Genomic DNA, 27,109 nt, shown 5'->3' with positions numbered 1-27,109 from the left:
ATATGCAAACATATAAAAAGCAATGAAAAGCCTTCTAGTGTTTTTTCGTGACATGATTATTAAGAGTGGATAGTGTTCTATTGGTTCCATGTCATTTCATTGTGGGATGTTTTTTCAGTGGTTTTTTTACCGTGGATTTTTTTACGAAAAAAATCCGCAAATTTTTTTATTTTTTATTTTTAGGGGTTCCACCCGAAAGCCCCATCCCCTTTAATTTTTTATATATTCCCGAACACCCACACCCAATTTATATATTTTTCGAACCCCCCCAACAAAAACATTTGCGGTAAAAAAAACCTTGCGAAAAAACATCCCATGATGAAAGGATGTTGTACCGTTCTATTCAGTTACCAGTTACTCCATTTCAGTTTCATTGCTGACAGGTATTTTGTATAACGCGTTGAAGAGTTTTCACCTTAAAAACAAAAAAATTGACCAAGGTTTGAGAAAAAATCATACATATCTGCTAAATGTATGCAAACATTATGACATATGTAAACCTAAGTGAGTGAGTGAGTCAGTGACATTCTGACTAGGGAACTTATATCACTTGCCACCTTATGAGATGGCAAAAAGCTATGAGACAGAATAGGCAGCGCCCCCATTTCACCCTGAAATAGTGTCCACAATCAGGCAAGCTCATGGTTTTATTTATTTATTTATTTATTTGAACATTTATATAGCGCACAAAACCCAGAGGTATCTAGGCGCTTCCACTCACGAGATTGGTTACAACCATATTATTCCGCTTTTTACAGTAAGGAGGGGCTTGTCTTACTTTCTTCCCAAACAAAATCATTTACCGTGATTCATCATTTACAGAGTTTGTACAGTTCGTACAAATATGCAGACCCTCTTTTATTGCACATCCTATGGTAGTTACTAGTTTCTGCATGACGAATCCTATGCTAGATGTGGGATCATGACCTAGGTGACAGTTGGTTCATATCTTGATTGAACTGCCAAGTTGTAAGGCTTTTGCGGAAGGACCACAAGGATGTGTCAGTCCTCAGTGTTAGAGGCATGGTGTTCCAGAGTTTGGCTGCGATCACTGGGAAGCTGGTGCCGCCGGCTTTCTGTCTCCTAAATCTGTCTCCTACTATCTCTCATGATGTTAATCCAGATGTACTAAGAACAAGGAGGCACCTTTAGAGATCCACACTTGATATGGCCGGAATTATTGAAGGAGTGGAAGGATACGCTACCACCGTTAGTTCTGCTAGTCTTAGGTAATGGAAATCGATGAGGGGTACTGCGACGCCATGGGGAGTGCCACACTGCCTATGGGGAAGTGGAAGTATTTTTCCTGGCGGGAAAAATTGTGTATTTGTATTGGAACGGAATCCTATGATCTGCACACGCTAGGCAGACCCAGAGTCTACTTCTTTGCTATAGAAGTATTGTGCAAAGCTATGCTGCGGTCTGAACAGTTAGGCGGGGCAGGGGTCAGAATTGAGCGTTTCATTTACTTAAAGAATGGTTAGAAATGTGTAGGAATATCGCCTTTTAGTTATTAGGCGTCTATATGTCCTTTAGTTCTTGACTCCCTTGTTAACTTGTACTGCATGCTTCCAGGATGACTGAAGCGCGGCAGTAGAACTGTTGATGCTCTACTTAAACCTTTGCTATGTGATTGTCGTACCACTTGTACAGCTTGCGGTAACCATCTCCAAGACTAGCAAGTATGCTTCAGCTCTCCTCTGACAAGGAGGCCCATTTTCCTATCATGAGTTGGACAAGATGATCAATGTAGAGGTGTCACCAAGTCGCCCCCATTTGACTGCATTTCAGAGTGGCAGCTTTCAGTCTCAAGATGACACGCAGCACCACAGGTTCGATCCCAGGGTCCGCCCTTAGAAACCTCTGGGTATTAAGCGTGTTATAAATAACCTATCAAATAGCAAATAGAATTAGCCCTGCACTTACATTCCTTCAACTAGGACCAAAGAAAGTTTTCCTCAGCCAGAAATACGCCAAAGTTTCTCAACCAAGTCCTGACCAGCCTAGTCAATTCGAAGTTCCCTGCCAGGTAGAATTGCTCTGCAGTAATTCAGTGAGTTTAGAGGCATGAGAGCAGGAAGTACTGATTGTGGTTTTACTACCGGAAGGACAGTAAATCCAACGCGGACATGAGGTAGCTTCAAAATATTGGATGCAGTGGTTCTATAGTGCCCTATGCCAGCCAGGGCGAAAGCTAAGTATGCATTTGCAACTATCTTATGGGGATGGAAAGGTCTGGGGCAGAAGATGGAAACGTGTGCAGAATGGCCAGAAAGTGCATCTCTGAGCCTTAAAGAGATGTGATATAGGGCTCAGAATGTGTGCAAAACTCACATTCTGAGGACTTTTGCTCACTGAATGTTTCACACAATTTGAGGGATTCGCTAGCGAAAACATGGGGGAAACGCCTTTTTGAGGTGCCTCTATTGTTTACCCTCAAAAAATGTTTTACCTCCGCCTTTTCTTTCGAAGTAAAAATAAGAGGCCTTTTTGGGTGGTATTCCATCTCATAACTATGCAGTATTATGCAAACACTGTATGCAGTATTTTAAAAATACCTCCTGGGGTAAAATGAGTAATGAGTTGGATGGTAAAAAAAAGCATGCGCTTTTTGAAATATCACCATCTCACCATTACCACACTGCTCATATTTACGCCCAATGTCCTTTTTTCTTTATTAGTTATCCAGCACAAATTACAGCAAAAATATGTATATAAAGATAATAGAACAATGTAATGTCATTATGTCAAGGGTATGCAGCCTGTGACTCTACAAATGTTTTGATCTATTATTTCCATGATCCCTCTCCGTTCTGTATGCTGGCTACAGCTCATGGGAGTTGTAGTAAAAAACCTCTGGAGAGCCAAAGTTTGCAGACCGCTGCATTATTTCTTTAGTAAACAGCTGCCCTTGTCACATCTTTAAGACAAAACATTAGCGCATTAGTTCAATTAGCAGTAAGATAGTTTAAAACATTCTCCAAGTCTTCTGATACATGGTTTCCTGAATGGTTCGCATCGAATCAGGCAATCATCCTGTACAAAGAGCATTCAGTAATTCATTTATGATATACCTGAACATGTCTTTGTGGGTTATGAAAAAGATTTAGATTCAAATGTTTGGCAATCAAAATACTGCTGTGCACAACCCAATTAGCTCTTTGTTCAACCATAGCTGCAGGAGGCACAGGCTTGATGTCAAACAGAGTAAGAAACACCCTTGTCTTAAGGATTTCGAATCCTCAGTCCGCAATTGAGGACCACACATTGCACAGATGAGGGCAATGAATAATCACATGAATTAAATCTGCAGCAACCAGTCGACTTCCAAGACTTCCAGTGGAGCAATTTGGTTATCATTTGATAATTGTAGCTGGCATTAAATACATATAACAGAGCACTTTATAATAATACTGTGTAAACTAGCACACTTATCCTGTATTGGCTCTCTTCCTTCTCTCACATGTGAGGCTAAAAACCTCTGGGTCATCTTCGACTCCACGCCCTCCTTCTCTCCTCACCTCTCTGATGTCTCTAAGAAGTCACACTACCAGCTGCACCTCCTCATAGGTATTCTTCCTTTCGACTCCTTCCCCCAGAAGCTCACTGTCTCCAGAGCTCTGTTTCTCTATAGGCTGGACTATTGTAACAGCCTCTATGTAAATCTGCCTGCTTCTACACTCCGCCCTCTGCAACTCATCCAGAACAGGACTGTGAGACTTGTCCTTGGCCTCAAGCCCAGGGATCGTATCTCTCCATGACTGACATCTCTGCACTGGCTCCCAGTGGCTACACGGATTAACTTCAAAACCCCCTGCATTGTCCACAAGGCCTTCTGGGGCCTGGGGCCTCAATATTTCCAACTCTCTCTTGCTAAATATCTTCCTTCTCGATCTCTTCACTCATCCGCCTCCAACTCCCTCAGGATCAGTCGCTTCTACAAGCAACAAGTTGGTAGTAGATATCTTTCTTTGGCTGAGGCCTCCCTCTGGACCAGCCTCTCTGCCTCCCAGACACTTTAGGTTAACTATCTCTAGTTCCGAAAGCGCCTCAGGACCTACCTATTTGCTTCTGCTTTCTCTCCTCCTCTCCCCTGCTGAACTCCTGACTGAAACTGCACTGGTCACCTGGCTACCCTCTGATCTTGGGCCCAGGTCCCCTCCCAAGCCAGCTGCACACCTGCACTGCTTCCCAGGCAACCCCTGCACTTGGGAGCTGTTTCTGTATGCCGACGGTCCCACACCAGCTCTTGACACTTGAGGTCTGCGCTTACCCCTGCACTTGCCACAAGCTGGCCACACTTATTTCTAATGTTTTATTTATTCTATTTATCTTTTTCACTGTTGATCCTATGTATTGCCCTGCCCCCTTCCCCTTATCCCCCGCCCATGCACTTCCATGATCTCAATGTCACCTGGCCTAGTAAGATCTTTGTCTTTGTCTTCTCTCTGTTCCCCCTCCCTTGCCTCGTCGTGCCTTGAAACACTTGTTTATAGGCGCGTTATAAATGACATATCATATCACATAGCATTTCTATAACACGTTGTTTGGATAAAGGTCACAGAATCAGTGGAATTTTGTATACTTTTCCTAAGTGTACTCTCCTGATTTCCAGTTGTCAGTACCAGAAATATGTTACAAGAACTAGCGGTCATGAACTTTACAGTGATAATCTTGTTAACAAACATCTGTAATTCCTCAGAAACTTCTGATTTTGTGAGTATTTTCTTTTCACCAGAAAACTTCTGTTATGTAAGTATTTAAATTTAAAGAAAGCTTTGGATGGAACCTTAAAATCTTCCGTTATGGAGTCAAAAGATCTCATTGTCCTGCCACTGAATAAGTCTTCAAGGTGCGTGAAACCATTAACCAGCCAGATGCCACAAGCACTATCAATAATTGTCATAGATGTCCCTGGGTTATTGCTATCCTTTGTATAGTATCAACATTGAGGAGTTTTTAGGCATTGATTAATACCTAAGCAGTTTCAAAGATAGTCCTCTACGGTCCTTGAGCGTGCTCAACTAGGGATTGACTTCTCTGTGTGTCCGCTGTAATCTTTGTAAATAGTTTCTTTGAGGTCTAGTGCTTGTTTACTACCACATTTATTTTAAGACCTTAATACCTGAATCTCATTGGCTGGTTGTCTACATTTAGCCCTAACAGAAATATTATAGGTTTTTGCTACTGGTATTTGGTAAACAATATATTGTTACTTTTGGAATTAATTTGAAGGGACATTGGGTCTCATGGTGAGATTGGTGATATCCGGGTGGTAATTAAAGCTGAATTTGACAGAAATCTTTGGGATTTACCTCCAGCTCATAGCTAGAGGTGAGTCCTCCAACTTTCTGCCTAAGTAATAGTTGGGTGGTGCAATAATGTGGCAGTATACGGCAATACTGTCGCATTTTACCCCCACCACCCAATTTATAATTAGCTCCATCCACCAGAATTAAACCATCCAACAGATGTTTTTTCTTTTCATTGGCGTGCACAGCCTTGTAGAGGAGCAGCTTCATGCCTCTGCAGGAAATCCCGCCCCCCTGCCTCCTATATGTTGGAAGTCGGAGACTGTGCCATGTGTCACACCAGCAGTTGTGCCAATACCGCAGCGAGTATTTGAGAAAAGGTATCCACTGAGAAAACCCTATCAAATGTATCCCCGAAGAGACGACAATCTGAGGGAGGAACTCCCTGAAGGAATATGAAACAGTTAAAAAGAGAAGCTAGTGACATTACAAGATACATGTGTGACACACCGAGAATACTGACTGAAGAGAATGCATAGATCTTACATAAACTGATGACGAAGTTAAGAATCGAGTAAACTTTTGTGTGCGAGGAGAAGATTGCACGCATGCAAATGCTACAGAAATGCAACCATTCAATAATTGTACAGATGCTGAAACGCAAGTAGACTAAGTGATCATAGAAGCTGACTATATGTAGTGAATGGACTGCAGGAGAAGTCGCCATTGTATAGAAGCTGGACATCGGTTTCATGAATTTTATCAAGACAGGACCCATGGAGAGGAAAGGCCGAGAATTGTGTCGCAGCAAGAATAAGATGAGATCATGGAAGAGCCTGGCGAGGCTGTCTGGCCTGGCATAAAAACAGAGGTAGCCATGGTCAGTTATCTATTATTGAAAGCAGTTTATGTGCGAAGGATGAATCACCCCTTATTAAGAGGCGAGGACAGAACACCTAGAGTGCCAAGTCTATTCATTTAAGACATTTAAATGCTGCAGAATGGACTAGACTCATGGTCTCCTGTCACGTGAGCTGAGGATGGAAATAGAGTTGAGCTTGGAGTCCTAGAACAACGATAGTGAAAGCCTGTACTCTCTTATATTCTCACAGACAAGGATAATTTGCAAGGCCAAGCTCAAAGACAATCTGCATGGCCGAAGGCATGGGTGATGAGAGATGCTGGGCTAATTGGGTGTGGAGGTAAAGTCAAGTCCACCTCCTGGCACCTGTGTATGATCTTACGTGTTGCTAAGTGACCCGAATGTTCCAGACATAACACAAGTGTTTCAACCAATTGTAGATGGCTGTATAATGAAGGGCCATATAGTTTGAGAGAAAATGATAAGCCATGTACTTAATAGTGTTGAAGATGACGTGTTTTAGAGGTAGGCATAAGTTGTCCACCTGACAGTAGACAGCCAATCACAATCCCAGTCCTTATAGAAAGTATGCTTAGATGTTCCCCTTGAACCAATTATAATCGGTTGTAGATTTTTCTTATTTTACACGTAGCATGACATCACTGCTGATATATTTTATGCATATAAAACGATGAACGTTTGAACGTTAGCATGCCTGCACCTAGGTGAAACCTGAAGACTAGCATATGCCACACTTAGAATTATGAACATTAGCCTGCGTTGCATAAAGATAGGATTTTGATTGAAGGATAGCATGCCCGCGCCTAGATGAAACCTGAATGTTAGCATGTGCCAGGCTTAGAATTGTGAGCACCAGCCTGCGTAGCATCCAGATAAAATTGTGAAAGTTAACATGCCCACACCTAGACAGATTTCTAAACACTAGCCTGCGCCGCATTTAGATAAGATTGTGAATGTTAGCATGTCCACACCTAGATAGAATTCTAAACATTAGCCTGCGCCGCATGTAGATAGGATTGTGAAGGCCAACAAGTGCCACACTTAGATAAAACTGTGAATGTTAGCATGCTAAAGGTCAGGTAACCCACTAACCAGTATAAACTCAAACTCTGCATAATTATCTAAGTCAAAAAACTCACACAACCATCTCTCGCACAACACGCCGCATGCACTTCACAACACTGCAACAACACATAAGCCGGAGCAACAGCACACGCGGACTGACACTGATCCAATACCCGCACCGAAGCTCAGCACCCGGTGTATACCGAGTTGAAGCTGCCAACAGAACACCACTCCTCTCACTATCCTACTCCCTCTTCACCTCACTAACCCATCCCACCTTATCGTTTACAGATCCGCCAGAATGCCTGGGGACCAATTCCGTTGGTGACGGTGCGCGATACAAATACCTTTAACATTTAACACTTAACATTTATCATATAAGGATGTTTTTGGCGAGAACTGAGCGAACGCCCTTTGATCTCTGTTGTAACCTCCCTGTTTTAGATAATTGTTAATAAAACAGCAACCTTTGCCATCATCCTGAATTGGTTTGATTATTTGGACTCAAGAGTTATTCTGTGAACCCCATCCATTGCATGCATGATACTAAAGAACCATAGGTTCTGCCTGGTGACCTTGGTGTATTGTTTCAATGCTGTTTTTGCTCACATCACCAAAAGGAACAGGCGAATGCTTATTCACCTTCTTGAAATGGTTAAGCAGAAGTGTCCTTTTGGCATTACGCAAGATGGCAGTGAAATGAGCCACATGAGCATCTTGTATCAGTACACCCCCAACCCCATCCACCAGTTCATACTGCTCTAATGATAACAAAATACTTTTGTGATAATTTGGGCCATGCCTTATTGTCTAGTAATTAACCACAAGCATGCGGTAACAGGCAAGGAAAGCTAGGGGCATAACATGGGCACAGCACCATGGACCAGCTCATGTGTATGATTGACATTAACGCCCCAGCAAAAGCAAAGGAGCTTCTACAAAGAGCCTAATTTTAGTTAGTTTGGTACTCCCTAAGACGGCTGAGGTATAGCGATCAGGAAAGAGAGGCAAAGGAACCGTTTGGCAGGTACGTTTTATTAATTTATTTAATAATTAGGCTTGCGGGGGTAATGAGAAATTGGAGGAGACAATAAGTAACCGCATTAACATGAAGCAGTCAAACAGATAATATGTGGCAGCTTGCGTGGAATGTGGTAGTGGAACCATTATATACAGCCCACAGTCCAAGCAACCTGAATGGAAGGTGGACTCGCCCCGGTGCTAATCTCCCAACATGTCAGAACTTTGTTTTTCATGAACCCCCAGATGTCTTGTTTCTCTTTGTTCCTTCAAGTAGTGCAAAAACATGCTTTGCATCTGTCCAATTAACCATGTTAAATAGTATTGCCCAGACAACAGCCAATCACACATTTCTTTGACTTTTTTTTATAGGTCATCGTGGTTGTTTATGATGGTGCCAAAGAGTTTTCCTCATTTGTTACACCTAAGCAGAGTCTGTGTGACGGCGGGTGGCACAGAATAACTGGTAAGTGCAAAGAGCTGCTTGCAGTGGCAGAACATCACAATTAACCACTTCAGTGCTGTAGTCCGCAAGCTCTCAATTAAAACTGCTAAGACCCATAGGCCATGGTACTATTAAAAGTAAATGACCGCAACAACGTTGCTCCCAACTGAATCTTGAACCAACTTCACATGAATATTTTGATGAGATGTAAGGGCTTGTCTCTTTGACCGGCATTATAGTAAAATCCAGTCAGGTCTTCTGGCCGGGCCTAGTGTTTATATTCGAAGCAAATAAACACGTATCTAATTTCATCTCAAATGATTAGTTGATCATACTTTAAATCCTTCTTGATCTTAGTATATGGGGGTGGGAAATGGGAGGGGCCAATGGTGATTGGATGGATGTGGGATGACATGGTCCCTCTCAGAGACATGAAACTATCTGGTTCCTGTGTATGTTGTTTATTTTCATATTGCTATTGTATAAACATGTAAATTACCAACAGGAAAGTCAATAATAGCTCTGTAAAACTTTTAAATTGTTAAACAAAACAATGGGTTCTAACTATGTGGAGAGTGTGTTGGCTCATGGTCCCTCCTTTCTGACAATTCCACTTGGAATGATCATGTCTGAAAAGATGTCCTCTGATAAGAGTTCCGGTCAGGTGCTCAGGTCTTCCCTGAACTGTCAAATAGTGTCAATAGCTACATTTCCTTCCTGCACCCATTGTCACTCAAACAAGATCATCAATTGTTTTGTTCCTCGGTGCAGCTGTCTGAGGTAGTGGATATTCACAATCATCTCTTTTTCGCTGAGAAGAAATTGTTTTCCAGCTTCTCATCAGATGAAACCCTACATTTACATATTGTTGTCCCGCTAGACATTAATCACTGCTTCATAGAAAAAGGTTACATTGTCTCTCCCGATTCAATGCTGTCATACTACAGGTTTCAACTACAATTGGTTCACTTAAACAATACTTGTCAAACTATCATTTTTACACCATTGCTAAACAAGAAATACTTCCAAAATTAAAAGAAAATATAATATTCGGTTGCACAAATGACCCTCAAATTATTCAATTCTTTACAAAATGTTAATAGTATATGTAGACGACCCAGTAGATTTCTTGTTCCAGGAAGACATAGGGACTCTTCATAGGACCAGGAGTTACCTTCCCGTGTTAGATTGCTTCTGATTAACACAGGCAGGGGACGCTCCAGAATACATATTCACCAAGACACGCCAGGTGATTGATTTACTACTCTCAATCGTCATTAGCCTTTAAGTCGAAAGTCAATGACATGCCTACCACTTGTTGTATGTTAAGAAACTGGTGAACTGGAATAACAGGTGATTGGGGAGGCAGAATACCAGAGCATGGACCAAGGCCACCCATATCAGAAGTGGCCAAAGGTGGAGCGAGGTCAGAATGGACAAAGAAATATCTCAGAAGGGACTAACTGAAACAGCAAGTAAAACAACAGAAATAGGAGCGAGGAGCACAAGTAGCTGTGAAGCTGTCAGGTGCCCATAACCTCCTCGGAACGCAACATAGTCCACTCTTCCAAAACTTCCTCTCATAGGAAAAAGTGCCCAACAGTCGAAAAAGGTTTTAGCAAAGTGTTTCCCGCTGTCTCCTGCATTCCTCCTTCCACCCACTTCCACTGGCTTTCTGGCACTGACAAAAACAAAGTCTCACGTTGTCCTTAATTCTTAAACAAAAATATAATGAAACCCTTCCAAAGTAGCTAGGCAGGTTCAGCCAATAAGGCCAGTGGCAGAGATAGAAGACTCCTCTTACTTGGGGTCTAACTGTGGTTTGAAAGCAATCACAAAGTACTGGGAGTGCTCTGGAGGTATCTTCATTTCCAGACATTTTAGAAAAATGCACTGGTAGTGCACAGGGCTTAGCCAAGACTATGTATATTCTAGCTAAAAAAACAAGTATAGATAGCAGCCATATACCAAAGGGCCTGCTGGAAACACAAAGAAAGACATGGGCCTCATTCCGACTAGGGCGGTAAGGGTTAACGGTCACCGGTAACGAGACCGGTGCCGTTAAACCCTTACCGCCCTACTACGAGTTCCCTTTGCGGGTCCTTCCTTAATGCCTGCTTTTAGCAGGCGTTAAGGACGGGACCCGAAAAGGGACTCCGGGGTCAATAACGGTACCGTAATTTACGGTACCGTTATTGCCGCCTTTCCCCTTCCCATTGAGCCCTATGGTGGCTCAAATGGGAATGGGGAATGGCCCTGGTGAATGGGGCATTACCGGTCCCTCCTACCTCGGAATGAACCGGTAATTACTCCATTCACCAGGCCGGAGTTTGGACGAGTTCGGAGACAGCCATGCCGCAAATAGCGGCGTGGTTACCTCCGAACCCTGAAGTGTTTGTGATTATGATACGTAGCTTTAAGAGATTGGCTTGAAACAGGGATGTAATCAGTCCTCAGCTAAATGTAGCATAGCAAAATCTAGTAGTAGCAACAAGACTTCCATAAGTCTGAGAACGAAGAGTAGCTATACAACATTTCTGAAGACGGAGCACCAACTATGCGAAAACATAATTACAATTCTCAATGATTGTGATTCAGTGGACCTCGAGCACAGTGGACCTCGAGCAAAGCTGTAGGCTATAGAGACTGAAATAAAATGTCTAATCTAAAGCAGATAAAATAAAACAATCATGGTGTGCTTTGCCTTTTTAACTGCACTGGAAAATATGTTCACACTGGCTCACAAACCAAGACGTGGGTTAGGCAGGTGATGTCATTTATTTTGACAGATGAGGGCCAGACCCTTAGCAGCTCTCTATTAGAAAAATATAACCATTTGCCTCTCACAAATCCAGCTCATCCACACACATTACAGGGACCACCCGGGCAAACAAGCTCATCCACACTGCACATCTAACCTGGCCACCCATCTCCAAATTACCCTACCCTCGTCACCCCCAGCCCTTCTCCCTCATTCCATACATGCTCTTTAAGGCTTGTTAAGGCCCACTCAGTTATCCTAAAGGCAGCAGATATTTAAAACTTGATCACTGCCAATTAACCCGTTATTATCTTCATTCCCAAAAAAAGCTTGAACCAATTTCTTCCCATGTCTTTGATGTCCTTGTCCCACCCAGATACTGCTTACAACATGTTGACCGGTCGGGGAAAAGAGGGGGAGGTGTGACATCATTCCATAAGCCCGAATGGCCCTGTATGTTACACAATCAATCAACATTAGATTCAATGTAAACTCTCGCTTGCCAATTCCCTCTATCACAGTAGAAATCAGCTACATTGCACCTACAGACCACACAGGTGTCGTACCTTCCTTATTTCCACAGTGTCAGTCTCTCATCAAGCCAGCAACTTCCTTGGCGATTTCAACCACACTGGGAAACAACCAATCACAAACACCAGAGAACCATTTTTGTCCCTGACAGATCCGCTGGCTATAGCCCAATGCATAATAGCACCCACAAACATTAGTGATATAACCTAGAACCCAGCATATCTTCATCCCCCTCCTAAGCTGCACAGACACCATTGCTCTGGACTGGACAGATCATGCAGCCATCTCAGGCCTGTCATTCTACCGGGCAGCCCGCAAAGGTCAGGATAAACACACCATGCCGGCATGCTACACCTTTAAGAACTTTCCAGTTAAGCTTCTGGATAACAGTTTCTACAACGTCGCCTCCTCTGGGTATGTCATCTCTGTGTTAGAAAACTTTAGACAAACCTTGGCAGATTTGTTCTAGAAATATTGGACCGCACCAGAACCAAACCATCTCCTCCTTTGTATGCTCAAGAGCTCTCTATCAACAACAAACCGTCCAGTAGATCTCTTGAGAAATGTTAGTGCAATGCCAAGAAACTAGAGAGCCTACTGTCCCTCAATTCCTTACTTTCCAAATGACTGACCTTGATACTGAAGGCCAAGGCTACTTATTCCACCACTCGCATCCCACTGCCTCATTGGAGAACACTGCACCTTTCCAGATTAAGGTAAGTTCAGGTTTTAGGTCTCAACTCGCCCAGAGTCCCTTTTTCACTTCCCCCCATTCCCTTAAGTTCAATTAAAGAAAACTCACCTCCCAACCCATCCCACCTCGACCATCCCACTACCTGTCCTCCCCAGGCCCTGATTGGTGCTGCTGGGGGTCATGTAATCCGGAAAAGCAGCACAGATCAAAACAGTGAAACAAGATGGAGGCAGCCCACTCGCTTCCCGCAGCCTCATTGGACCCTTGTCCACCCAGACCAAAGAAAGTTCAGGCCGTAGGCCTCAACTCACCCCAGAGCCCCTTCCTCACCCCCATTCCCTTAAATTACATTGTTTTTTATATTTCCACCCGCCTAACCCATTGCTTGACCCTCCCACTGACCACTCTCCCCAAGACCTGATTGGTGCTGCTGAGGGTCACGTGACCTGGTACAGCAGCACAGGGAAACGAAACAGAGGAAGCTCACTTCCTTCCCTCCACCTCATTGGATAAGACTCCCGCCTGCCCAGACCAACTCGCTCCAGAGCCTCTTCCTCACTCGCCCTCAATTCCCTTAAGTTAATTAAAAATTAACACAATCTCACCCCGCACCCATTCCTCGACCCTCCCACTGCCTGCTCTCGCCATGCCCTGATTGATGCTACTAAGGGTCACGTTACCCGGAACAGCACTCTTCTCTTCCCCTCCGAGGGCAGCCGGGGATGGGCACCGATGCCTTCCTTATGGCGCCTTGCCTCCCGGTTTGCATGTTCGCCTGGCTCCCAAGCTCTGCAAGACGTGATGCACCAACGAACAGCTACATCCATCTCTACACTGTTATATGTTGTCACACTTGCATTTATTTCTCCAGAGTGCTCCTAATGTGGGTGTGCTGCTGCGATTCTCGCCACTTTTCTATGCTGCTGCACTTGCATTTGGCTCCCCAGAGTGTTCCAAATTAAGATCTGCTGCTTTGAATCCTGCCACTGTTATGTTTTGCCTCCCTGCTTTTTCCTCCCGAGTGTTCCCAGCTTAGGTTCGCTCCACTGAGTCTGGCTACTACAGCACTCTTCCACGCTTACATTTTGCCTCACCTCTATGATATGTCGCTGCACTCTTATTTCACCAACAAAACACAGCTGAGCCCTGTAAAAAAAAATTAGGTCCAGCTGTTCACATAGTCTTACACCTCTGAGATGTATGCTATGTGACTAATATCTTACCCTAACCATACATCGCTACGTACATCGCTAGGACCCATAGAATACAGCTGAGTCCCACTCCAAATTAGGTCCAGCTGTTCACATAGCTTGACACTTTGACACAGCACCCATTCCTCGTGCCTTTGCAATATGGGCTTCTGTTAGAGACCTAGCCATTCTCAACCTACCTTTGATTTGGCAATACATGCACACACACATTGTACCACTCTTCATTACTTTTCAACACAGACTACGGTCTTACAAAGGGCGTTCATCCTCACAGCGCTTCAAGGCGATACCAATGGCAGCAGGCGCTTTACAAATACCACCTAACATAACATAACACCACCACCATTACAGCAACCTCTACTGGGAGCAATAAAGGAACACAAGAGAATATGGGTTAAATCAATTTTCTTTCTACCAGTGCTATACATTGATAAAAAGATTCATTGGAAAACATTTAAGATATGTCAGTAACTTATACATCAAAGATTGCTTTGTCCTAATAACAGTTTGACACATACATTTCAGATTACTTATGGCATCAGACAAGGCTGACCATTATCACTTATAGCCCATGACTTATTTAACATATACAAATCGACCTTTGACCCAAGTCCAGCATAGGTAATAGCTGTAGATGCTGGACAGTGAAAAGGTGTGTGCCAAAGCGCAGGTGACATATAACTTGCGGTTCGCACATTGACACTTTACCTCTTCCAGAAGACCTTTGGAATGCTAGATTTAATATACTGAAAACAGAAGTTAGGAGTTGGAATTTAGTAAAAAACAAACATAGCATTTGTGTGACAACTTAAAATACCAAGCTCATTTTCAATATTTTAACAGATTCAAAGGTGTTAATAGGAGTCTCATAAGTTTATTGAATATTCTGCTAAACGTAGCTCAAGAAAATTGACTGGTCATCAAGGGTTAAGCTTTATACCACTGTTGTTGGTTATTTCATTGTCAAATCGCACCCCTCCAATAACACAGAGAAAATGTGTAACTCAATGTTCGAACTAATCGAAGCACGGGGTTACATCATGAGGTGTGGCCATCACACATTTTTCAAAAAAGTCTGAAATCTTTTGGTTCTTTACTTAAAGACAGCTCCATCATCACTAAATATCTGGAGGCACTGTGCAGTAGCTCTCAAAATGTCTAACTATGTGAGAATCAGCAGCCTCTCCTGACATTTGTAATAGTGGTCTATGCTAAATTCCTTGGTAAGCATGTATACATGCTATACAAAACATCTATTAAAAATGGGCTCAGGTTATACGGCAAATTCCAAGATCTAACTAAGCACACATTCAATGAATTAATGTGCCGGTAACTGAGATGTGGTTTGAAATGATACATGTTCCTCAATTTTACAACACAAAAGGAATGAATTCATTGCAAGCTGGTTCATGATAATCAGATATAACGTTTGGTTACAATCAAAGGTTGATGTCTCTGATTCTCTCATTCGGAAAAGATATAATAGGAGACTGATCTTCTAATCCACAATCTACTTGCGTCAAGATCAGTTGAAATAATACAAAGGAGGATCCACCCTTAACCCCACAAAAATAAAGATTTGCATCCTATAGATAAGGTGTAATACACACCAGGAAAATGAAAAATTATGAAATGTCCATGTCACAAATACACAAATGTGTCCAGAATTCAAACAGCCCACCACATCTGAATGTTCAGTGATTGCTATATGTTATGTAATGTTATCTTATGTTGTGTTTTGAAGCTTTTATACTGTGCCAAGTCACCACTGCAGTGGTTTTAGATCATTGGGGCTTGTCTGGAAATTGGAAACAGAGTCAGTAGGAAAATAAGTGGTCCGGAAGGAAGGTGGAGATACCACAAAAATAACCAAGAAGGGGAGAGAGGAGGGCATGTTTTGTGACAGCTTGTGTGCAATCAGTTCCAGCTGTATTGGACCACCAATTAGGATTGCAGAAAACAAGAGGGTTTATTCTGAAGAGTTTGTAAGTAATATGAGTGTTTACATAAGGCACTTTCCAAAGAGTAACAGGTCATTAATAACTGAGTAGTATATGGATGTGAGAAAGACTCAAGATCTTTTCAAGCCAGCCCTTGAAGTGTGTTGGCTTTTTGCCCAGCTTTACATTTACATTTCCAATCGGGCAAACTCGGGAATAATAATTCGCATACTCCAAAATCAAGAGGTCAAAAGTAAAAAAAAATAGGCAGTGTGGAAAATGAATGTAGATAAAGAACAAAAGGGATGGAGGGTCTGGTCAGAGTCGTGTGATTAAAATTCCGGTAGATGGTGAAAGTCTGTCACCCTTTGGTGTGAACACTTAGGAGGACCTTATTATACGTACTGTAGGGTGTGGCACATGGTTTTTAATGGATAGTATGTTCTGATCCAGGGGGAATACATTCTCGAACATCGTCCCTGAGACACTTAAACACTTCCCAGTTCAGTTTTTTTTTTAAACATATTGTTTTTTGTCCTATGGCCCTTGCTTCAAGGCCAAGGTGTTTATAAAAAAGTATATCCGGAGTTGTAGGAATATGTGATGTTTTAGATATGGACCAATACACGGTAATAACCTCTGTGGTTCTACCCACAACAAATCACTCTGGCTTCCTTATTCTATCCTTTCATAGATAAGCGGCCCACCACCGTCTCCAACCATCAGAGGTGGGGGTTTAGGGAGAGAAGAGAGGTGTGTTCTGTCCCTTTGTTGTCCAACCCCTTTTCATGGTTTGTCTTGGTCCATTTTAGGAGTCATGAGTGAACTAATTCTGTGTAATAATTGAATGATGTGTAGATAGGTCTGTCCCTTTTGGGTGTTATAAAATAACCCCTTGGCTGATATATAACAACACTTTGGTGTGAGACATTCTTGTGATAAAATTAAACAATGAATCAGAAAGCCTGGTGCGACTGCTTTTAACTTAAAAAGCCACATTCTCTATGGCAGTGATCTGTTTCAGTTTCAAATAGAACAGAGGGCCTCAATAAGAGTTGGGCGGTATTCCTGCAGTAAATCTGCTGAAATACCGCCCAACAGAATTACCATTACTGCCACTTGGTCTAGCAGGTTTACCGCCAGATTACAAGTGGTGGTAGCGGTGTTAATGCCCATTAATTTGGAGTCCATAGGACTCCATTACGGATTTCGGCGGAATTGTCGCTGCAGTAATTCAGACGTTTTAGCAGATTTTTTTCAGCAGAAAGTGGGAAGATTTACCGCTAGCGTGATGCTGAAGGTAAATCCCCCTCTCCACAGCAAAACTCGTAGTATGTATAACAACTGGAAGCTGTGCCCCTTAATATTTTATGGTAGGTTATTTATAACACGCTTAATAGCAAGAGGATTCTAAGCGCGGAACTGGGAATCGAACCTGTGGTGCTCCATGTCGTCTTGCTTCGAAGGCGAGCATGTTGCCCGTGAGCTATCCTCCAAAGACTAAAACAATACCTGGCCCAAGCATAGTACTGTATATCATTGAGGGTTAGTGCCCTTGCCTCCAAGCCTCTCACGTGATACAGAACCTAGTTACTGGCAGAACTGTACATGATGGAGACTCGGATATTCAGGCGATATTTAGATCCATAAAGTCTGGCATGGATGTACCCAAACAAAAATTTGTTTTTCAGAAGCTTTGTAAATAAGGCTGAATTTTCACCCGTACAAAACCAATTCTCACATTCCCTCATTCAACAATAGAGAACGAGTACAACAAAAGAATGAGGGTGTGTGGAAGTGACCAATGAGCTGCTCATCACAATTTCCCTTTTGTTGATTTGAGAGGGCCAAAACCGATCTGTATCATAGCTGGGCACATGCAGGTGCCGTCAAGCCATATCGACCAGAGGGTATAGTTATAAATCCTGCGCTAGCGTACTGTGATGTGTACAATTTCACAAATAGCCTACTCCGATATAGTAAAGTGAGAGAAAATGCACACTGTGCACCATACATTTCTAGCGAAACCAATGCATGAAAATTTCAGCGTGCCCCTTACCTTTTGAGACGCGTGTGAACATTTCGGGGCCGTCACTAAAAATCTCCTGATTGGAGTCGTATATATGTAGAGAAGGCAAGTAGGAAAGGAAGAAGTGGGATGAGAAGTGTGGAACACAGTGCCTCTGCAGGTGAGGAGCAAAAGTGCAGCGAATAGCCAATTTAACTTTATACTGCTCAAACCACTTGTGTTGGTCCGAACTGACAGAGACAACGCGTGTAGTGAGTGAGCTTATACGGGGTGGACGTTAAATAAGGGAGTGTTAAAAGAAGTAATAGCTAGTTTTACCAAAGGCATATGCTCCTCATAGAATAGAGCAATCAGTGTCAGTAGACAAGGGTTTATTAAGGGAACAAGCCGAAATGAGGGAATGTAGGAGAACAGTACTTAGTGAGGAAAGCAGCGTTTTGGGGGGTCTTTTTTGAAAACCGTTGATTCATTAATGTCCGTAACAATTTGAGGCAGACAGTTCAATATTTGAGGTGATAAGATAGTGAAGAGGGGCAACGCATCGGAGAACAGTGGCATTACTAGGGTTAATGAGTGTCTGAACTCAGTTGTATGTTGAGAAGGTGGCAGTTTCCTTTCAACTGGAGGAATGCTGGCTTAACCCAATACGTAGCTTAAAAAATAATACACAGCACATTGGAAGCTATTCTATGCCTGAATGGAGGCGAATGGAGGCACAACCGTGCTGGTGAGATACGGTCCATGCGCCCTAGTCTCAATAGCAAGTCGACCAAAGTATTGTGAACTCTTTGAAGCCTTGCAAGTATATGCCATGCAACCCAGTGGTATCCAGTAACCAATTTAACCAAATTTGCACTCTGAAGGAATTCAAGCACTTTCCCAAAATATTCTAGGTCTGGAGTTTAAATCAGTAAATAACACCAGGCCTAGAATATGTTGGGGAAGGCTTTTTAGGGATCAGGAAGAATGAAAAAACGCCTCTCTAGCGACCTTTTCCTGGTGACATTTTCGCGTAGAACCGTAAACGCTATTTGCATAGTCCTGTCTGTAGAGAATAAACGTCCTATTGGTCATTTATTTTTGCAGGGATGCAAGGAAAGGGAAAATGCCTCTAAGAGTTTTAAGACACCCAAAAGCTTCTTTTGCCACTCCTGCAGTCTGTGGGCCTAGAAATAATTCAGAGTCCATAACAACGCATAGGGTCTTTAATTTGGAAAGAAAGTACTAGAGAATGGGACGACTCCTGGAGTGCTGATAGCAAAAGGTACTTCACGATAAGTTGCCTCTAAATAGGATGTCCGGTTTTTTTGGCATTTAGTAGTCAGTGGTTAACCCCCATTCAATGGCCTATCAGAAGAATATACTCTGTGATGGTGGTATTTGGTAGTCTCAGAATTTGTTGCATGTCATTGGGATTGTTATGGCAGGAGAGTTTGAAGAGAAAGAGAAAGATAGATGATGAAAAGTAGCTGGGAATTTGAAGAACCAGGGGTCACTTAGAAACTGTTTGGTTCTGAGAGAAATGACTAAAATTTGTTGTGACTGTTTTTTGAGGAAATATATGATACATTCCAAAGCTGGTTCCCTTATGCCTGATCAAATAGGCAGAACCTCAGTAAACTGTGGTCCACCTCGACAAAGTAAGTCAAGCAAGATGATTACAGCTGCTCTGTCCTGATCCGTGTTTGTTCTCATAACATCCGAGATAGAGACAAGAACTAATGCAGTACTGTGTCTAGGCCTGTAACCTGATTCTTCAGTCCAGGATCTAAAAACTGCCTTCAAAAGACTGACTGCGCAAGGTAGCAGAGAAGGCTGTCCCTTGCAAGTTCAGTCTTTGCCTCTCCCTTTACATCTCCCTGTGAATATCGTGGGTCTCGCCTCCCCATGCTGCACCACGCCCTGCCGCCACACTACCCCAACCCTACCACTCTCCTAGATTGGCCCTAAGGTCTTCTCGCCTCCCTGTACAGGGGACGCAACCTTCTGTATATCAGCCTTCAGGGGATGCAGCCTACAGACTGCAAACATATTGTTCAGGCTCAAGTGACTGATTTTCTACAGTTGGATGAACTTTGCTTTATTGGCTAGTTTGGCTAAATTCTCCAATTAGAAATTGCTCAGGCATTGTTAAGGCTATCTGGATTTAATCACACTTTTTATTAGCGTTTTATAAAAAGCTTCCTTGAGCTCATGTTGAGTGATCCCAAAAAATAATGAAGCATTGATAATGAGTCTGGCCACTTCGGGCACTAAAAGGACACAGAGTCGATATTTACAGAAATAGGGTGATCAAGGACTGCCAGGCATTCCTGTCATTGCACATCTGAGAAACAGATTATGAAACTCCTCAGAAGAGAAAGGGAGGAATGATGTAGGAGTTTTGTTTGCAGGGGCACGAGTAAGAGGGTCGACTCCCTTGAAGGAGGTAAGTTTGTTTTTGATTCAAGAGTGAAAAGTCAATTATTTCAGACAGAAGTTCATTACTAAGGAGTTGTAAATAGATTGTAATAGTGCAATCTTAATAGTAAAGGCACAAGGACTGCAACAATCTGTTATCATTTTGAAAGCATCTTCGGGTGGGTTCTTGGCCTTTGCTAGTCATCTGAAGTGAACTGACATTTGACTTTCTTAATGTCAGAATGTTATCCTCTTCTGCGTTGCAAGTACATACACAATGGTGGCCTCTATTTTTTTTAATTTTCCTCCATTGTTTTGTTCAACACATCTACTAATAGTGTTACATTTCTTTAGTCGTCATTGATCCAGAGTGGTTTGCTACATTTCCTCTTTAGTTTCATTAATTTGAGTGGTTTGATAGAGTTGAGGGATTCTGTAATCCATTGAGCAAAACCTCTAACTCCTCTGACAGGGTAAGTCATATAGTATGCACTGGATTGGCCATAGCCAGTGAATGTATGATGTCATCTATGATGTTGCTATCTTTCCAATATCTGTGAGAAATGTTAGGTCCAGAAATACATGCAATGGTAGGTACAGCAGTAATGATGGAGAAGAATAAGGCTAAATGGTATGCCCTGGGCCAGCTGAAAAAAGGTAGGGTGACGGCGAAAATGTCATCACGGGCATGCTGTGAAATATGGGTTGCTCCTGTGAAAATCTAGTATCTCCAAGTTCGATATGAGGATTGTATTGACACTAATTTATGTTTGCTCCTTCCAGACAGGATCAGACTGGGGCCTATAATTGTCTCGGGCACCAATGAAAAAGTGTCCCCCATTTGCAAATGGCAATGCATTCCTTTTGTGACAGACAGTTTGAGTAGTACCCAAGTGGGAGGCTTTTGATCAAATGTGATGCAATTGTGCATTTTAAAGACTATTTATTCAGTAAGACTGGTCAAAACTACTAGCCGCATGGTAAAGTAACTTATCAAACTGGCCCAGAAGAGGTTATGACATATTGCCATTTTAATATCTCTCAACCTCCTGTACAATCTAAATTGGTAAAACCTAAGGTTAAAACATCTGAACCTATCATCCTAAAGATAGAATTCTTTTGGCCCCTGAAAGTAAATGTCTTCCTCAATACCAGGGGTACACTACAAGGAATAGCAAAAGAGTTGCCTTCTCTACACCATCTTTCTTTTATAAGGTTGAAACCTACAGCCCCTCTGTGAAAATGACAAAGGGAATTAAATCTACCCTTAAAAAAACACAAGTCTAACAATCTAACTTTAATGAAGTAAACCACATGTCTCAGAATCCCATTGCGACTGAGAAGAAGAAGAGAGCTCAAGAAGCATGTAGAAGTGGAGGACAGCCTTTGCAATGGTCAGGCAATTGACATTAATGGCCTGCACCTGAAACTAATTGCACCATCCAAGAGACATAAATGGCTGAAGCAGGAGAGGGAAGAAGGAAGGAGCTGGAGCAGGAGCTGAAAGGCTGGCAGAAGTAACAGAAGCAGAAGAGAACAAGGCTGGCAGTTCATGAGGAAGTGTGATCACCAAAAGGAAGATGGGACATGGAGACTGCAAATTCTGAATGGGACCTGTGTTCACAAACCCTGCCTTGCCGCGGTTGCACTGAGAAAGACGTGCTGAAAGTGAAGGATTTCTCAGGTGCGCCTAGTGTCTGTAATTGCAAAGCCGGACCGTGCTGGAGCAATCCGAGGCCCGTAGCTGGAAGCAAGTTGAGGGACAAAGGAGTAAAGAAGACTCCCTTTTGGTGTGGCCAGACCTGAGATGCCCGTGCTAAAGAGTGGTGTGGGTCCCAAGTGTGCCCAAAGCCGTAGTAGAAGTGGAAGAAGTCGGGAAGGTAAAGCAGCCGGCAACCACAGTGTTCCTGAAGCCGGTGAGTGAATATGGGCATTCAGGTTCACACCCAAACCCTTGCTGGTAACTGTTACCAGCTCCAAAATAACTTGAGTAAGAGTGGAAGCGAGTATAAGTGAGTATAAACTGTTTGTCGTTGTGAAAGGTATTACTTCTAGTAAAAGCCAAAGTACTCACGTAAGAAGAAAAGCATTTCATTTTTCATTATTGAACTCTTAATGTTGCCAGCGTAGTCTTGTGTCCCTAATTAAAGAAGGAATGGATACTAAAACATTCCAAAGACTCTAACGTTGACTTTCACAATATAAATGCTACATCATATCATACCATTACAAGTACTTACTACATCAAAGGAAGGTCGCATGCAGTCAATTGTACCTTAAGGAGTGGTTGTTTGTACCTAAATCTGTTTTCCCTTTGAAGACTGAATCTTCTAACATTAGGAACAAGTATTCTTTAAACCTAGAAGTTGTACTAAAAGGAAGAATAAGCATTACCCAAGCCAAGAGGCAAACCCTTTCTATAGTGAAGCAAGCCCTGCTGAAATCTATACACCTGATTTACAAAGATGTTAAAAGGCCATTGTCCTCTGAGAAAAGTGTGACATTGTTACCTAAAGTGGGAAGTGAGGCAATACAGCTTGAAGGTAACCAGGAAGGTGCGAATAAAGCTGGGGAAGGGAGCTGGGTGCTTCTAAGAAGATTGAGAAAATAATCGGTAATGCTGAGACTGCTGAAGTTGAGAGGAATTTGGTCTTGAAGCAGAGGCAGGTAATACTAGTAAGATAGAAGAGGAAACGAGGTGGCCCTTTTCTTGGAGTATAGGAGTGTGTTGCTTACCTGTAGAGTTCAAAATGTCTTGTCTTTAAAATGCTTAACCATCCTGAAGTATAAAGTCAAAGCAGAAATACCAGAACTGTGGTTGTGTATAATACTGTCAGTGGATATTACATTGAAGTTGGTTGAAATAGTGGCATACTCTACAACCAAGGACTCTGTTCGCACAGTAACAGTAGTAGAAGGGTGGTTGTCAAGAGGAAAGCAACAACCCAAGAGGAAGCATTATACAAATGAGGTCATGAACACTTGTTAAGTTGTAGAAGGAGAAACTGTTAATCTATTCTTTGAACTGTGGCAAAGCAACCTTGGAAAGAGGATATTCAGGATTACCATTGGTGCTGTTTTCCTTGCTGGAGTTGGAAGGGGGTCTTTTTATCTGAAAGCTGAAGAACTGTTACCAGTGTATTTTTGTTTGATGAACTTTTGTTTTACTTGGAACTTACAATAATGGGTTCAGCACTTTACTTTTCCTTTTGAACATTTGTGGAAGTTGACTTTGAACACTCCTGGGGAAGGGATTTGCTCAGGACCAGTGAAGGTCATTCAAAATACTGGTTATTTGTTGTTCACTCTTCTATGTTGTTTATGTTTCACTTTAAATGTTTTGTTGTTTAGTGTGAGGGTCAGTTTCTGTATGTAAGGAGTTATGTAAGGAGTTATTCCCTTAGCATTTGGAAAAGGTAGGGAATTATTTGATAGAGTAGGATTAGCAAGGATTTATTTGAAACCTTTTTCTCTAAATAAAATGTTTAATTATGAGAAGAACACAAGCAGCTGTCCGCCTCGCATTACTGACCCCTTACATATCAAAGGGAACATGCTACTCCTCATCTTTGCCTCATCTCAGCACTGTTGTGCTCAAACCAACAACCCCCTCAACTGGGCCGACCACACAACAACCCCCCTTCCTATATCATACACAAAGCTGCCCCACAAAGGCCAGGTTCCACTCCTTGTGATTGAGCACTGCTCCTTCAAGAATTTCCCGCTAGGCAACCTTTGCAACGTTCATCACCACAAGGTTTGCCTCATTCATTCTGGATGCATTCAACTACTTTGTCAAGCAACTAGAGGACACCCACATGGCCCTAAAGTCTAGCTGTGCCAAATTCAAACTGACCGCATCCTGGTACTCACACATGCATGCCGTCAACAGATGCTCAGTCAGATACATTAAAAAGTAGTGCCACAAGGACCGCAACAAAGAGGATGCTTCATTGCACACCCAATGCAGATACATGATCTCTGAGGCCAAGTTGGCTTACTACACTTCCACCACCGAGACATGTTAACAACATGTTTTTAATATGATCTCTTCTCAAAAAACCCTTGCTTGATCAAGAGGACCTTGCCAACTACAGACCCATCACGGGCCACCCGCTCATCGGGAAGCCTATCAGGGAATTAGTTGCAACCCTACTACTTGCCAAAATCGACTGTCTTGGCCTCCTCTATGATTAGAAGTCTGACCTCCACTGCAAATGCAGACACGAGACTGCAACCATCCAAATTGTGGATGTTTCCGCTGCAACTCCTGCCTCCTAGTTCTCTTAGAACCTCTACCCAATAATCTTCAATCTATACATTGAATCCTTGGGAACTGTCCTAAATCACCACAACATAGTCACTCATCTGTAAGATGGCAACACCCAGCTGTACCTTAAGGTCAGTGATGCCCAGTACATTGCTTACCACTGCAAATGCTTAGCTACCATCTGGACATGGATGTCAAATGCTTACGTCAAACTTGACCCCACCAAGATCGAATTCATCCTCATCGATCCCCACCAAACAACACCTTGTGAAACAATGGTTAGAAGATACACACCTGACATCAGCCTTCTCTTGCAAAAGCACGCAGCCAAGAAGGCACAAACCACGTGGCTACAGATCCCTACACTGCGCAAAATGGAACCCTTCACACCCACTGCATGACTTGCACGTGCACGTGGTGGTCCAAGCCCTCATGAACTCACACTTCAACAGGGAAAACACCCTCCTTACTGGGGTTGCAGCCGTTCACCTGTCCCCCCACAAGGCAGCCCACCATGTTGCAGCCCGCCTCGTTACAGGTGCTCGCAAATTTGACAGTATCTTTACTACACTTTGCGATCTTTACTGGATCCCCATCCCAGCCAGGATCATAATCTTAACTGTATGTATCCCCTACAAAGCACTGTCGAACAGAACAACATACTTGGAGGCTAACCTCCACAATCTGCTGGTCCTGTGCCTAACAGAGTAAAACTATGAAAAGTTTAAACTCTAAGCTATCCCTTAAAGAGAAAAGTTGCCCGCAGTTCTACTCCTGACACGCCCAACCATATGGGACTCAATCCAGACAGAGGCTGAAAATGCCATCACCATCCTCCAGTCCCGCAAAACACAAAAAATGTGACACTTTCAACATTGTGCACGAAAAAAGAAACCTGGCCTCCCTCCACCACCAGTACTGAACTACTGTATAGAATATCAAGCCTAATGCTGGCACAATCCTGTTGCAAAGCTCTCTGCTTCTCTCGAGCTAGCTCTGTGATAAAAGCAATACAATTATTTTGTGTTTTCAACCTCTATCAAACTTCTAAGAGTAATTGATAATGACATGGGCATATGAGATGCAGTAAATTGGATGTCATTTTTAATTCCATAGTTTGGATTTAGCAGATCAGTTATTATTTCTGATTCGCACCCGACGAAGGGCCATTGGCCAATCAGATGGCTGGGACAGCGGGCGAGAATATACATTCTCCACCCGCTGTTGCAGCTATAGAGGTCCACCCTTGGGTGGCGCCATTTAAAAAAACAATGTCATGTGGAGAGGCAACATGGAGCCTCTCCATTTTGCCTCCCCACCTCCACCCCCCAAAACCAACAAACCCCCTTCCCCACCCTCTCACCCTCTCCCAACTTACCTGTGGGAATGGAGTGTTGAGCTCAGCCCTTTGCGCTCCTTCTGATCCCAGCCGCTGCCATAGAGATGGAAAGTGGCCTAGGCCATCTTTTAAATTTTCTTTCTTCCCTCTGGAGATTGGCTAGGCAGGCCAATCTCCTGAGGGTGAAAAAAAAACAGTTGCACCCGGATAAATCCCGGGGTGCGAATGGCTTTCATGTCCCAGCAAGTGTCGGGCAGCGGACATGGCGGGTAATCCCTTACCATTACCTGGCATGCACACTCCAGAAACCAACAGTGTTTCATTTGCAAACTCAAGAATCCTTTTTTGTTTGGAATAGACACTGCTGCTTTCTTGCTGTGAATCATTTTGGAGTTATGCAAAAGATGGATTACAAAGAGTTGTATGTTGAAAGTTGAGTGGATGTGCAGTGGTGTGTGAGTTTAAACATGATAACACTTGCTTTGATATATTTTCAAAAATAGTGCCATGTGTACCCATTTGTTGTGCTTGGGAAATCGGGTTCACTGCAATTCCCCGACAATATATATCATAAGCTGATTTAAGAAATGCATGCCCACCACAATCCTCCACCCACAGCAGCATTGGAAAACGACATGGAAATAATCACATTACCTTGCAAAAATAACAATCAAAAAGCAACCATTGAGTGCAAATATTACAGCAACTTTAAATGATGCAGTCTTAATTCAATATATCCTTACATGTCACTGCTGAAAGTTGGTGCACACAAGGAAATCAAGCACAGCAAAAATATTCCAGATAATGTAATGCAGACATTCATTCATTATAATGTATTGTTACATGCCAAGAGAATGGGCTCATTATGTGCCCAGCGGTAGCCATGCCGGTAAAAATGGCACGGCTGCCGCCGGAGTCATTTTTTTTGCGACGCCCGGGAATGGGCACTTAACGGGACATTACAGCCCCGGCCGTCCCAGTAATTCCCCATTGCCGGGCGCTGGGAAAAATTACTCCCCATTCCCATTCGAGTCCCATTGGACTCAATGGGAATGGGGAGGACGGATGCACCGCCACTGTGTGCAACAGTGCCGGTGCATCCGTCAAGGTCTGAGAGCGGGGGCCATTCCGCCCGCAAAGTGGAAAGGCACCTGCTTGCAGAACTCAGAGTATGCCAGTCCGGTAACAACGGTGCCGGTAGCTTACCGCCACCGCTGTTACCGGACCCCATACTCATAATGAGGCCCAATATAAATATTATCATGAGAT

General features: G+C 43.0%; 1 protein-coding gene across 2 annotated transcripts in view; it reads left to right on the top strand.

Annotated features, from left to right (window-relative positions):
* Nucleotides 1-27,109, top strand: part of LAMA4 (laminin subunit alpha 4) — a 576,642-nt gene that overhangs the window by 529,695 nt on the left and 19,838 nt on the right. For both annotated transcript variants that reach the window (XM_069607855.1, XM_069607854.1), the window contains exon 38: nt 8,593-8,686. In XM_069607855.1, coding sequence (XP_069463956.1) covers nt 8,593-8,686 — 94 coding nt within the window. The remainder of the gene's footprint in view (nt 1-8,592; nt 8,687-27,109) is intronic.

This window comes from Ambystoma mexicanum, chromosome 4q (assembly GCF_040938575.1).
Source record: "Ambystoma mexicanum isolate Mex_15411 chromosome 4q, UKY_AmexF1_1, whole genome shotgun sequence".
NCBI lineage: Eukaryota > Metazoa > Chordata > Amphibia > Caudata > Ambystomatidae > Ambystoma > Ambystoma mexicanum.
Note: the sequence above shows the minus strand (reverse complement) of the source record. Positions and strands in the feature narration are given on the sequence as shown.